General features: G+C 48.3%; 1 protein-coding gene across 2 annotated transcripts in view; it reads left to right on the top strand.

Annotated features, from left to right (window-relative positions):
- The window catches only part of LOC122929053, a 15,229-nt gene extending 1,238 nt beyond the window's left edge, over positions 1-13,991 (top strand). The window contains exons 2-4 of one of the 2 annotated variants that reach the window (XR_006387952.1): positions 9,662-9,859; positions 12,199-12,361; positions 12,564-13,991. Coding sequence is in view for 1 of the 2 variants with exons in the window: in XM_044282496.1 (XP_044138431.1) it covers positions 9,670-9,859; positions 12,199-12,361; positions 12,564-13,032 (822 nt within the window). In the remaining variant the exon portion in view is untranslated. Of the gene's footprint in view, positions 1-9,542; positions 9,860-12,198; positions 12,362-12,563 lie in introns of those variants that run through there. The other variant, XM_044282496.1, reaches the window with a different exon arrangement.

Genomic DNA, 13,991 nt, shown 5'->3' with positions numbered 1-13,991 from the left:
CTGGAGTATAATACAGGATGTAACTCTGGATCAGTACAGGATAAGTAATGTAATGTATGTACACAGTGACTGCACCAGCAGAATAGTGAGTGCAGCTCTGGAGTATAATACAGGATGTAACTCAGGATCAGTACAGGATAAGTAATGTAATGTATGTACACAGTGACTGCACCAGCAGAATAGTGAGTGCAGCTCTGGAGTATAATACAGGATGTAACTCAGGATCAGTACGGGATAAGTAATGTAATGTATGTACACAGTGACTGCACCAGCAGAATAGTGAGTGCAGCTCTGGAGTATAATACAGGATGTAACTCAGGATCAGTACAGGATAAGTAATGTATGTACACAGTGACTGCACCAGCAGAATAGTGAGTGCAGCTCTGGAGTATAATACAGGATGTAACTCAGGATCAGTACAGGATAAGTAATGTAATGTATGTACACAGTGACTCCACCAGCAGAATAGTGAGTGCAGCTCTGGAGTATAATACAGGATGTAGCTCTGAACCCGGACAACCCCTTTTACTTACAGGTGTTGCTATTGTGGTCATTTAACGTTCCCTAATTATAGTTGTCTCTCCCACAATGCTGTGCGGTTTATAATCTCAGTTGGACCTGTGGATAGTTGGTGTTTGGATCTCGGCTGAGTTCCTGGTGTTGCGTTTCTTTGTTGTTTTGTATTAGGCCTTAGGGAGGCTCCCGTTCGTCCTTTCTTTTGAAGGAACAGGATGTCTCAGTCCTGACATTAGTACCCGGGTCCTTTAGGGTTAGATAGGACACTAGGTATTCCTGAGTATGAACTCACCTACCTCTGGGGTCTGTTCATACTGGTAGTCAGTCAGGGCTTTGATTAGGGTTTTCACTAGCAGGTGTCCATCTTCCTTCCCTAGTTTTCAGGCCTGATTTCCTTTCCCGGTTCCCTCCTATGTTCAGTGTGGGGTTTTCCTCCCACATTAGAGCAAAAGTGTGAGGTTTGTAGTCATGTATTTGGATGACATACTAATTTATTCTCCAGACGTGGAGACACATCAGGATCACGTTAGACAGGTGTTACAGATCCTAAGGGTTAATAAATTGTACGCAAAATTAGAGCAGTGTGTTTTTGCTGTACACGAGGTGCAGTTCTTGGGCTACCTGTTGTCGTCTTAGGGTTTTCGAATGGATCCGGAGAAAGTCCGTGCTGTATTGGACTGAGAACAACCCGAAAATCTGAAGGCTCTTATGCGGTTTTTGGGGTTCCCCAACTATTACCGAAAATGTATTCAGAACTATTCGACAGTGGTAAAACCCTTAAGGCCTCGTTCACACTTCAGTGTTTAGTCAGTGATTTCCATCAGTGATTTGTGAGCCAAAACCAGGTGCAACTCTAAACACAGAACAGGAGCAGATATTTCCCTTCTACCTCATGTCTGTGGAGGCTCCACTTCTGGTTTTGGCTCACAAATCACTGATGGAAATCACTGACCAAACACTGAAGTGTGAACGAGGCCTAACTGACATGACTAATAAAAGGGACGGATGTTTCACTGTGGTCTGATTCGGCGCTGCAAGGGGTTGTCCGAGTTATGTTTTTTAATTCTTTCTATGTTCCTAACTGGGCAAATGTAACAGCTTTCCAATTAACTCACTTTATCTGCAGTGCCTGGTTTCTCAGATTTCATTGAGGGTCACATGACCTGTGATGTCAGGTTCTCTCCCTGCTCTGATAATGTGCACAAGCCTGAGAGATCTGTATGGGAGACATCACCGTGCTGGCCACGCCCCCCTGCACTGCCAGCTGCTGCTTATTGCTCTCTCCCAGGATTCTTAACCCCTTCAGCTGCACAGACTCAGAGCTGAAGTGTTTGCTGTGTCGCTGCAGGCAGCGAGGAGACAAATGCTGGGCACAGGAGCTGAAAGAGAAGTTCTGCAGAGCATTGCAGGTAGGGGGAAGATCCTGTGTGTATCAGCAGTGTCATTGTACAGCTGGGACTTGTAGTTCTATACATACAACATGCTGCTGAGTCTCCCAGCACTCAGGGCAGCACTTGTATTCACGCCCTTAGCAGTGTCATTACACAGCTGGGACTTGTAGTTCTACAAATACAACATGCTGCTGAGTCTCCCAGCAGGCAGACATGTCACTCAGGGAAGCACTTGTATTCAGTGATGGTCAGTTCGCAGTGTTCGCCAGCGAACACATGCGGGCTGCAATCTTGACTCACCCGTCCGGCGATGCACAGGTAAGGGCTTACCTGTGCCGGGAGCCGGTCTGAAATCAAATGCAGTCACCGGGAGCAGGCAGTTCCGAGAACAGCCCGATGAAGGCCCCCCGGCGGCTGTTCTCGGAACTGCCTGCTCCTGGTGACTGCATTTGATTTCAGACCGGCTCCCGGCACAGGTAAGGGCTTACCTCTACATTGCCGGACGGGTGAGTCAAGATGGCAGCCCTTGCGAACTGACCATCACTGCTTGTATTCACTCCCTTAGCCGGGGGGGGGGGGGCAGAGATTGTTTTTATTGCAAGTAAACAAAGGGCCAGAAGAGAACCACGGAAATGAGGAAATAGATATTTTTTTGCCAAAAACTTGCTTAGCTTAGTTATATATCGCTGACCATCAGATTTACAGTGCTATGTATATTTTTTCCATAACTCGGACAACCCCTTTAAGGAATGCTTCTCTTCTGCCCCTATATTGGTGCAGCCGGATGTATCACAACCTTTCATTGTGGAACGTCCGAGGTGGGGGTAGGAGCAGTTTTATCTCAGGGTCCGTCACCTGGTAAAAACAAAACTCTGCCGCAGAGAGAAATTATGATGTGGGTAACAGAGAGTTGCTGGCCATTAAGTTGGCTTTCGAGGAGTGATGTCATTGGTTGGAAGGAGCGATTTATCCGATGACAAAAATCTGGCTTACCTGGAGTCGGCCAAATGACTTAACCCGAGGCAGGCCAAGTGGTCTTTGTTTTTCACCAGATTCAATTTCACTGTCACCTATCGTCCTGGGGTTAAGAACGTCAAGCAGATGCCTTGTCACATAGTTCTCCTGGAGGTGGTGATCTATCAGAAGAGGTGGTGATATCTGCTCTTTACCCTGACCTAGAGGTGAAGGTGTTAGAGGCCCAGGGAGATGCACCGGAGTCTTGCCCCTCTGGGAAACTGTTTGTTCCATCGGAATTGCGTCACAAGGTGTTTGGGGAACATCACTGTACAGTTCTTACGAGACACCCTGGAAGTAGATCCACTGCCGACCTCATCTCTCATAGATTCTGGTGGCTGGGGTTGCGTAAGTGTGTTGAGGACTATGTGACGGCCTGTAGTATCTGTGCACGCACTAAGGTGACACATACTTGATCTTCTGGATCTCTACTTCGGTTGCTAGGGGTGCACCGAAATTTCGGCGGCCGAAAATATCGGCCGAGAATGCACCTAATCTGTTTCTGCCGATATTTTTACATATCGGCCGGAAATAGCGGGGAGGGACTGGGAGGAGGAGCTGGGGGCCGGTGCGTTCACTGTGCTCCGGCCCCCAGCTCCAGTAGTTATAAAATGTTGTACAATTAATAAGCATTCTATTCATGAGGCCCCCTCTGCAGTATTACATTCAATACAGCCACATCCTACTCACAGGGCTGTCATCTTAATGCTGGCCGGCCGGGCAGACGAGCGGCAACGTCACCACTGACGTCACATGCCTGCGCCGCCTCCTTCATTCAGAAAGTAGGCCGGGCACATGACGTCAGTTGTGACGCTGCAGCTCCTCTGCCCGGCCGGCCAGCATTAAGATGACAGCCCTGTGAGTAGGATGTGGCTGTATTGAATGTAATACTGCAGAGGGGGCCTCATGAATAGAATGCTTATTAATTGTACAACATTTTATAACTACTGGAGCTGGGGGCCGGAGCACAGTGAACGCACCGGCCCCCAGCTCCTCCTCCCAGTCCCTCCCCGCTATTTTCTATTAATCTATTAATTGTACAATGGGGGCTGTGGATGGCACTGTTATGGGGTGGGGGGTCTGTGGATGGCACTGTTATGGGGTGGGTGGGGGTCTGTGGATGGCACTGTTATGGGGTGGGTGGGGGTCTGTGGATGGCACTGTTATGGGGTGGGTGGGGGTCTGTGGATGTCACTGTTATGAGGTGGGGGGTCTGTGGATGGCACTGTTATGGGGTGGGTGGGGGTCTGTGGATGGCACTGTTATGAGGTGGGGGGGTCTGTGGATGGCACTGTTATGGGGTGGGGGGTCTTTTAAAAGTATCTTGGCAAAAAGGCAGTTTCGGTTTCGGTCAAGGGGTATCCTGAATTTTCGGTTTCGGACCAGAATTTTCATTTCGGTGCACCCCTATCGGTTGCCCATCCCGTTCAGACCGTGGACTCACTTATCCATGGATTTTTATCACTGATCTGCCTAATTTGTTAGGAAAGACAGTTATTCTGGTGGTAGTTGATCGTTTTAGGGTACTTTCACACTTGCGGCAGGACGGATCCGACAGGCTGTTCACCATGTCGGATCCATCCTGCAGCTATTTTGCCGTGCCGCCGGACCGCCGCTCCGTCCTCATTGACTATAATGGGGACGGGGGCGGAGCTCCGGCGCAGCACGGTGGTGCACAGCGAAAGCCGCCAGACTAAAAAGTCGGACATGCAGGACTTTTTAGTCCGGCGGCTTTCGCCGTACACCGCCGTGCTGCGCCAGAGCTCCGCCCCCGTCCCCATTATAGTCAATGAGGACGGAGCGGCGGTCCGGCGGCAGGGCAAAATAGCCGCAGGACGGATCCGACATGGTGAACAGCCTGTCGGATCCGTCCTGCCGCAAGTGTGAAAGTAGCCTTAGTAAAAGGGAGCACTTTATAGTGTTGCCGGCTCTACTTAATGCTAAAACACTTGCTCAAGTGTTTGGTGACAACATTGTGAAACTTCATGGCCTTCCCTCTGACGTGGTCTTGGATCGTGGGACTTAGTTTGTGTCCAGATTAGGGCTGCAGCTAACGATTATTTGAATAATCGATTAGTTGTCGATAATTTCATCAATTAATCGTGAAAAAACACCAAAATGACAAAAAAAGGGGTTATATGATTTTACTTGAAAAATTATGTTCAAAGGCCATATTAAAACAAATTTTGAATGGCACTGTTATGGGGGATCTGTGGATGGCACTGTTATGGAGGGGTTCTGTGGATGGCACTGTTATTGGGGATCTGTGGATGGCACTTATGGGGGGGATCTGTGGATGGCACTTATGGGGGGGATCTGTGGATGGCACTTATGGAGGGGATCTGTGGATGGCACTGTTATTGGGGATCTGTGGATGGCACTGTTATTGGGGATCTGTGGATGGCGCTGTTATTGGGGATCTGTGGATGGCGCTGTTATTGGGGATCTGTGGATGGCGCTGTTATTGGGGATCTGTGGATGGCGCTGTTATTGGGGATCTGTGGATGGCGCTGTTATGGGGGATCTGTGGATGGCGCTGTTATGGGGGATCTGTGGATGGCGCTGTTATGGGGGATCTGTGGATGGCACTGTTATGGGGGATCTGTAGCATCTTATGCTATATGTGTCATCCACAGATCTCCCCCATAGCAGTGCCACCCACAGATCCCCTCCATAACAGTGCCATCCACAGATCCCCCTCCCCATAACAGCCCTGGCCCGCAGTAACTTTTACTTTAAATCACCGCATCTTCTTTTACCTTACAATGAAGCTCCAGTAACAGGCAGAGCGGGCGGCGGCGTAACGTCACTTACTCACGTGACCCGCCTGCTTCATAAAGTAGGCGGAGCAGGCACGTCACATGAGTAAGTGACGTTACGCCGCCGCCCGCTCTGCCTGTTACTGGAGCTTCATTGTAAGGTAAAAGAAGATGCGGTGATCTAAAGTTCAAGGACCGCAGGCATAGAGCCTGACCTCCCGCTCCCCCCCGCATAGCAATGAATCGGCCCGTTATTGAATATTATCGATAACGTCGATTAATCGTTACAGCCCTAGTCCAGATTCTGGAAGGCATTCTGTACTCGACTGTGGGTACAACTGTCTTTTTCTTCGGCTTTTCATCTTCAGTCGAACGGACAGACGGAGCGCACTAATCAGAGTCTGGAGACTTAGGGCTCTTTCACACTTGCGTTGTCCGGATCCGGCGTGTACTCCATTTGCCGGAAGTGCCCGCCGGATCCGTAACACTGCAAGTGAACTGAAAGCATTTGAAGACTGATCCGTCTTCAAAATGCGTTCAGTGTTACTATGGCAGCCAGGACGCTATTAAAGTCCTGGTTGCCATAGTAGTAGTGGGGAGCGGTATACTTACAGTCCGTGCGACTCCCGGGGCGCTCCAGAATGACGTCAGAGCGCCCCATGCGCATGGATGACGTCCCTGGCCTGTTATACAACCTGCAAGGGTACCTGACCACACCACCAGGCACAGACACCATTGTCTTGGGCCAGGGAGCATCTGCGCCTCAGTGCTGTTCAGTGATGAAAGTCGATTCACGCTGAGCAGAAATGATGGCCGCCAACGATGTTGGAGATGTCAAGGAGAGCGCTATGCATCAGCCACTGTTGTCACCAGATGAGCCTTTGGTGGTGGTGGTGTTACAGGGAGGGCAGCAGGGCCGGGCCAACACAGAGGCTGGGGAGGCTCCAGCCTCAGGGTGCAGGCCAGCTCCCCAGCCTCTGGGCGGCAGGCAGGCCACTGACCACGTCACTGCTGCTGCCGCGCCTGCTGGGCTGCCGGCCGCGCTGGAGGACGGAGGGAGTAGTGAGCACTTGGGGTGGATGATGATTAGAGCTGCAGGAATAAATAACATCTAAATGTCTGGTGGGGGGGGGTCGAGGGCTGATGGGGGGAGGGGGGGTTAGATGATCTAACCCAGCCCCCCTTCCTCCATCAGCCCTTGTCCTACCACCCCATCTACCCGTACCCCTGCAAAACTTGTTAGTTTTTATTCTGTCTTGTTGACAGGATTATGTTTATTTGGGGGGGGGGGCGCACTTGGGCAGCTCAGCCTCTGTTGGTGGTGGACCTTGTCCCAGCCCTGGTGGGCAGGTGTGTCTCGTCAGTACAGAACTGCCCTACACTTTGTGAATGGTCCAGTGACAAGCCCATACTACTTGAGTAACATCATTAATCCAGTCATTGTGCCTCTGCAGGAACAACACAGGCCTAATGTCATCTTCATGGATGACAATGCGCCAGGTCATCGAGGTCGCATCATTAGGGAACGGCTGCTGGAGACTGGGGGACCTCAAATGGAGGTGGTCTGCACTTTCTCCAGACCTGAATCCCATTGAAAACCTATGGGATCAGCTGAGTCGCCGTGTAGAGGCTCATAACTCTGTACCCCAGAACCTCAATGACCTGAGGGCCGCTCTTCAAGAAGAGTGGGATGCCGTGGTTCAGCAGACAATAAGGCGACTTGTCAACAGCAGGAGACGTCGTTGTCAAGCTGGTATTGATGCTCAGGGCCACATGACAAGTTATAGAGACACTGACATTTTTGTGGAGGTATACCCACCACTGGTGTGGGCTTCTGTGTCAATAAATAGTTTGAGATGAGGACATCACCATTGCTGTTTCTACTTAACTGCCCGACTTTCATAATATAATATCACTGAAGCGGGAACATTTTACATTTTCCATAAATTTCACCTGAAAGCCAAATATCCCTAACTTTTTGTGTGTAGTGTGTATATATACAATATATAGAAAAAAATTAAACTGGATTTGAATGTGTTGTGTGGTCCTTCTATGTTGGTGCTTTCATTACAGTCAATAAGGCTAGGGCTACACCACGACATTTGTCTCACCAATGTCGCGTGACAATTTTTATAATGATAGTCTATGGTGTCGCACTGCAACACGACAGTCGCAAAAAAACATTTTTTGTTAGATTTTGTGCTGCATGTCGCTTGTGACATTTCTCCCATAGGCTTCAATACAAGTCGTGTGCGACTGCGACTTCACTGAGATAAAACTTTGTTTAGATGTCTGGTTTTTGACCCAGACAAAGTTATAAAAAGCCCTAATGTGCTCAACTTTCTGCAGATGCCATTTTTGGAGTATGATGTTCATGCCGGGCTTCTTCCCTGAGGAATTTTCCAATTCAACTGTGCCAGGCATTTATTGTGCTCCTTATTTAAATTTTTAAATACCATGATTCTTCAAAAATTGGTATATTACATGAATTGCACATTAGTTGTTATTTCTGTAAGTGATATTTTAATGTTGAGCCACTTATATTTACAGGTATGACGTGTCTTTCTTTCATCTATAGAACTTTTTTTCAAATTGAAAAACAGACTGTGTATTCCATATTCTGCAGCATATACAGGTCCCATTGTGTTTCTTTCCATGTATTTGGCTGGGATTTTTGGGTGATATATAAGGTTGTCTTGGAGCTGCAAGTCTATATAATTGAGAAGTATATGCAGTGGTGCTGGATGTGTGTGTGTAGTTGAGGAGTTTATTCAGTGGTGCTATGTGTGTGTAGTTGAGAAGTGGTGCTGTGTGTGTAGTTCAGCAGTGTATGCAGTGGTGCTGGATGTGTGTGTGTAGTTGAGCAGATTATGCAGTGGTGCTGTGTATGTAGTTGAGCAGTGGTGCTGTGTGTGTAGTTGAGCAGTGGTGCTGTGTGTGTGTGTAGATGAGCAGTGGTGCTGTGTGTGTGTGTGTAGATGAGCAGTGGTGCCATGTGTGTGTAGTTGAGCAGTGGTGCCATGTGTGTGTAGTTGAGCAGTGGTGCCATGTGTGTGTAGTTGAGCAGTGGTGCCGTGTGTGTGTAGTTGAGCAGTGGTGCCGTGTGTGTGTAGTTGAGCAGTGGTGCCATGTGTGTGTAGTTGAGCAGTGGTGCCATGTGTGTGTAGTTGAGCAGTGGTGCCATGTGTGTGTAGTTGAGCAGTGGTGCCATGTGTGTGTAGTTGAGCAGTGGTGCCGTGTGTGTGTAGATGAGCAGTGGTGCCGTGTGTGTGTAGATGAGCAGTGGTGCTGTGTGTGTGTAGATGAGCAGTGGTGCCATGTGTGTGTAGTTGAGCAGTGGTGCCGTGTGTGTGTAGATGAGCAGTGGTGCCATGTGTGTGTAGATGAGCAGTGGTGCCGTGTGTGTGTAGATGAGCAGTGGTGCCATGTGTGTGTAGATGAGCAGTGGTGCCATGTGTGTGTAGTTGAGCAGTGGTGCCATGTGTGTGTAGTTGAGCAGTGGTGCCATGTGTGTGTAGATGAGCAGTGGTGCCATGTGTGTGTAGATGAGCAGTGGTGCCATGTGTGTGTAGATGAGCAGTGGTGCCATGTGTGTGTAGATGAGCAGTGGTGCCGTGTGTGTGTAGATGAGCAGTGGTGCCATGTGTGTGTAGTTGAGCAGTGGTGCCATGTGTGTGTAGTTGAGCAGTGGTGCCATGTGTGTGTAGTTGAGCAGTGGTGCTGTGTGTGTGTGTAGATGAGCAGTGGTGCCATGTGTGTGTAGTTGAGCAGTGGTGCTGTGTGTGTGTGTAGTTGAGCAGTGGTGCCATGTGTGTGTAGTTGAGCAGTGGTGCCATGTGTGTGTAGTTGAGCAGTGGTGCTGTGTGTGTAGTTGAGCAGTGGTGCTGTGGTGCTGGGTGTGTGTAGTGGTGTTTAAATGTTGTGATTGGAATTGTCATAGTGTCTTATGTTCATTCCTTCTAAAATGTGGCTTGTCATTAGGTTCCAGAATGGCTGCCTCCCACTTAGATGTGGACGAGGAAATTCTAATAGGTGCCGTCCAGCAAAGGTCTTGCATATGGGACAGCAGGGATGTCGCTTATGCAGATCGTGGCCAAAAAAATAAAGCTTGGGACGAAGTTGTTACTGCTGTGTTACCGGAATGGCCCTCACTGTCACCCAGCCAACAAATTATAAAAAGTAAGATTTCAAGTAACATTTTATCTTGTAATTACTGTGTTTTCAGAGATTTCGTGTGTTTACTCCCAGGGTGTACTTTAAAATTAAAGAGGACCTCTCCCCGCTCCTGACATGTCTGTTATCATAGCTTCATGCATTCCCCGTGTAATAACAATTCTGGAACATCTATTCTTATGTCTCTATGTTGTGTCATCCCTTTATTATTTCTACTAGAAGTTATGAATGAATTGCTAGCAGTCTGCAGTAAGGGTACAGAGGGGAGGTAACCAGTTGGGGGGGGGGGGGTGTACCTGCCCAGTTTGACTCTATCCAATCAGTGCTGCCAGTTTCAGACTGTGCAGGTACACACCCCCAACTGGTTACCGCCCCTCTGTACCCTTACTGAAGGCTGCTGGCAATTCATTCATAACTTCTAGTAGAAATAATAGAGGAATGGCACAACATGCAGACATAAGAGAAGATGCTGCAGAATTATCACATGGGGAATGCATGAAGCTATTAAAACAGGCGTGTCAGGAGCGGTGAAAGGTCCTCTTTAAAGAGGCCCTGGCCCCCCTAAACTATACATGACCCCATGTAGTAGGCTTGTAGTAGACTTTAGTCAGGGCCATAAATAACATACTGCTGCACAAAATAACACCCCAGCAGAGCAAAATACCTCAGTGCTACGCCATAAGCTTTCCAAACCACAGTGCAACGCCAAATAATGTCACCATAAGCACAAATTACCAACTCAGGAGCTGCTCCTCTGTGGTGTTCAGCGCCATCTTCAACATTCTGTCCTCCTACTCCTGGTGTCTAAGGGTTCATTCACATGTCCGTAGTGCATTGCAAATCTGCAATACGCCCAGCCGGCACCCCCCATAGAAATGCGGACAAGAATAGGACATGTTCTATTTTTTTCCGGAGCCGCGGACCAGAATATCGGAGACGCGCTCCGGAAATGCGGATGTGGAAAGCACACTGTGTGCAGTCCGCATCCATTCCTGCCCTATAGAGAATGAATGGGTCCGCACCCGTTCCGAAATTTGCGGAACGGATGCGGACCCATTATTATGGACGTGTGAATGGAGCCTAAATATGGCAATACTGTGTCATTAAGGAATTTGGAGTGCATCTATGGTAGCTGGCCAGTTATATAACTACTTCACAAATCCAACGTGGGACCAACACATTATTACTTATCTGCCTGACGGCTGTGAGGAATCCTCTGCCCTCTGGCCATCTGGAGTCTCCGCAATTTGCCGGTGTAGTCTATGGTCAGTCTGCCCATGTGAATGGGTAGGACCACATTATCGGCTTAAGCCCCTACTCCAATAGCATTTGCTCGCTAAGATCATCGCTTCAAAGTGTTTGTATGAACGCTCTTTAGCCATGATTTTGCGGGCTAAGGGCATTTTCACACTAGCGTTTTTCTTTTCCGGCATTGAATTCCGTCCTAGGGGCTCTATACAGAAAAAGAACTGATCAGTGTTATCCTAATGCCTTCTGAATGGAGAGCGATCCGTTCAGGATGCATCAGGATGTCTTCAGTTCAGTCTTTTTTTGCCTTTTCAGGACGGAGATAATACCGCAGCATGCTGCGGTTTTATCTCCGTCCAAAATTCCGCAACACTTGCCGGAATGCCGACTCTACCATTTTTTCCCATTGAAATGCATTAATGCTGGGTCCGGCTCCGAGTGTTCCGGCAAAACGGATCCGGCATTGCGGTCTGCCCATGCTCAGACCGCAAAAAATTTGAAAATAAATAAATGCCGGATACGTTTTTCCAGATGACACAGGAGCGACGGATCCGGCATTTCAATGCATTTGTCATACGGATCAGGATCCTGAGCAGGCAAATGCCTTGCTCCCGTCAATCGTCTGTACCATGCATGCTCAACCTGCGGCCCTCCAGCTGTTGCAAAACTACAACTCCCAGCATGCCCGAACAGACTTCAGCTATCAGCCTACAGCAGGGCATTGTGGGAGTTGTAGTTTTACAACAGCTGGAGGGCCGCAGGTTGAGCATCCCTGGTCTGTACTATCGGCCCTTGTAATAGGGCTGTTGGTGTTGTGGCAACACCAGGGCCCTTCCTTTGATGCGTTATTGTTTTGATACCACGGTTCCAATTAGAATTCAAACAAGCTGCAGGAGCGGGTGTTTGGACAAGGCCAACTTGAAACTCAAAGTGCATTTTCCGAGTAGGTGAAAGTTTAACTTATTTGCAAAAAAATAAAAACTTGGCAAAAACCTCCTAAGCACTAAAATAAGGTACTGGATGCTGCACTAATTAAACATTGTCCTTCCAAACAAAAAGTAAACGCTGTTCATAATGTTACATTTGTCGAAATACAGGGAAGGCGGTGCAAACACGTTGGCGATCTCTAAAGGACTGCTACACCTGGGAGTTGCGCCAAATAAGAGACGTTGGAAGAAGTGGAAGTTCGCCGTCTAAGCGCAAACAATACATTTATTTTGATCAACTTGATTTTTTGAGACCAGTACTGGAAACAAGAAGGTGAATGATTATATTATATTGTTTATTGGATCTGTTTTTGCCTCCTAATTTACATGTCATTGATTTTGGTCAGTGATCGGCGTGGAGGAAAAGATCTGCACCTGTTCTGTGTTTAGAGCCTCGCCTTGTTTGGGCTCACAATCACTGACCGAACACTGACGTGTGAATGAGGCATTATTTTGAGAAAATATTTATTTTGCAGTACCAGCGGGAATCTGCAAAGATCGAGTGGTCCAGAACCTGACCATGGCAGCCCACCAGAGTCAGCAGCTGAGGCCCCTTCTGCTATTTCTCTTCGAAGACGAAGGAGACGGCCCAATGAGCCCAACATTTCACTATCAGGCCGGTTAAGCTCGCTTCTGGATGAGCACAGGGGACTAATGCATGATCCCAACTACCATTTCTCAATGTTTGCCTTCACTGTCCTTAAAAAGCTACCAAAAGATAAAATGGATGCGTGTCGCAAAGAGTTATGGGAGATTCTAAATAAATATATTTCAATGTCTGAACAAACACAGGGAAACCCTAATAATCCAACACAAACAACTACCTTACCACAAACCCAATTTCCAACTTCTGCACCACTCCATTCCTACCCTGCACCACCAAACACCCACCAAACAACAAACCCACACAGCCGCCAATATAACCCACCACCTGCTGATTTTTAAACTATGCAGCAAACCCCATATGCTCCAGACCTCCAAACTAACCCATATCCAAGCCAATATCAAACATACCGTGCACAGTACTCGGCACCATTACCAAACACAATGCCACAAACATCCGCCACTGTTCCACCACCCAGCATTCGATCATTTCCGCCACAACAGCAATTTGAGCCCATCCAGCTAAATCAGCAGTACAATCAAGCCAGCCTTGGAGCCAAGCCTCAGCTCAAGAGACCCGTCCTTCCTCCGGACACTCCACAGCTGCCGGGTCACATTCATCTGTTGGCCAATCGCGGACATCATCCACACATAGCACCCCTGAGCCAGATTTTGCACAGTTTTCAGATTGAAGGTAACCCACAATATTACATAACATGCAATTGACATGTACTAACACTTCATGTTTGGAAAAGTCTGGGCCCCTGTAGTAACTAATGGCTGTATTTTACAATTGTCTGGAGGGACGTGTTCCCTCATGGCAAATGCGTAATAAAATCTGGCACTTACATGTAGGGATTTCAAACTCCACATGGGGAGGAGTGATCGCTACGCCACCGCTTGTCTTAATGCTGTCCAGCGTCCATGCAGCAATAAGCAATGATTGCAGCACATTGTGATTTTTTTAAACATGCTTTAAACTGTAAAAACATATGTTTCAATATCCACCAGTATCATTGCTCTCTGCTGCCAGAACGCTGCTGGACATCATGGAGATGATCAATGGCAGAGTGATTGCTCCTCACTATTAGGGCTTGTTCACATGGAACGTAAGGGCTCCGCACTCGTGCTGTGGACCGCAAATTGCGGCCCTCAATGAACAGGCACCGACCATAGGCCAGCCGCATGCGGATCGCGGACCCATTCACTTGAATGAGGTCACTTGAATTGAGGCACGGAACCCCATGGAAGCACTTTGTAGTGGTTCCGTTCCGCACCGCATCTCTGGATTTGTGGACCCA

This window comes from Bufo gargarizans, chromosome 2, assembly GCF_014858855.1.
Source record: "Bufo gargarizans isolate SCDJY-AF-19 chromosome 2, ASM1485885v1, whole genome shotgun sequence".
Classification (NCBI taxonomy): Eukaryota; Metazoa; Chordata; class Amphibia; order Anura; family Bufonidae; genus Bufo; species Bufo gargarizans.
Note: the sequence above shows the minus strand (reverse complement) of the source record. Positions and strands in the feature narration are given on the sequence as shown.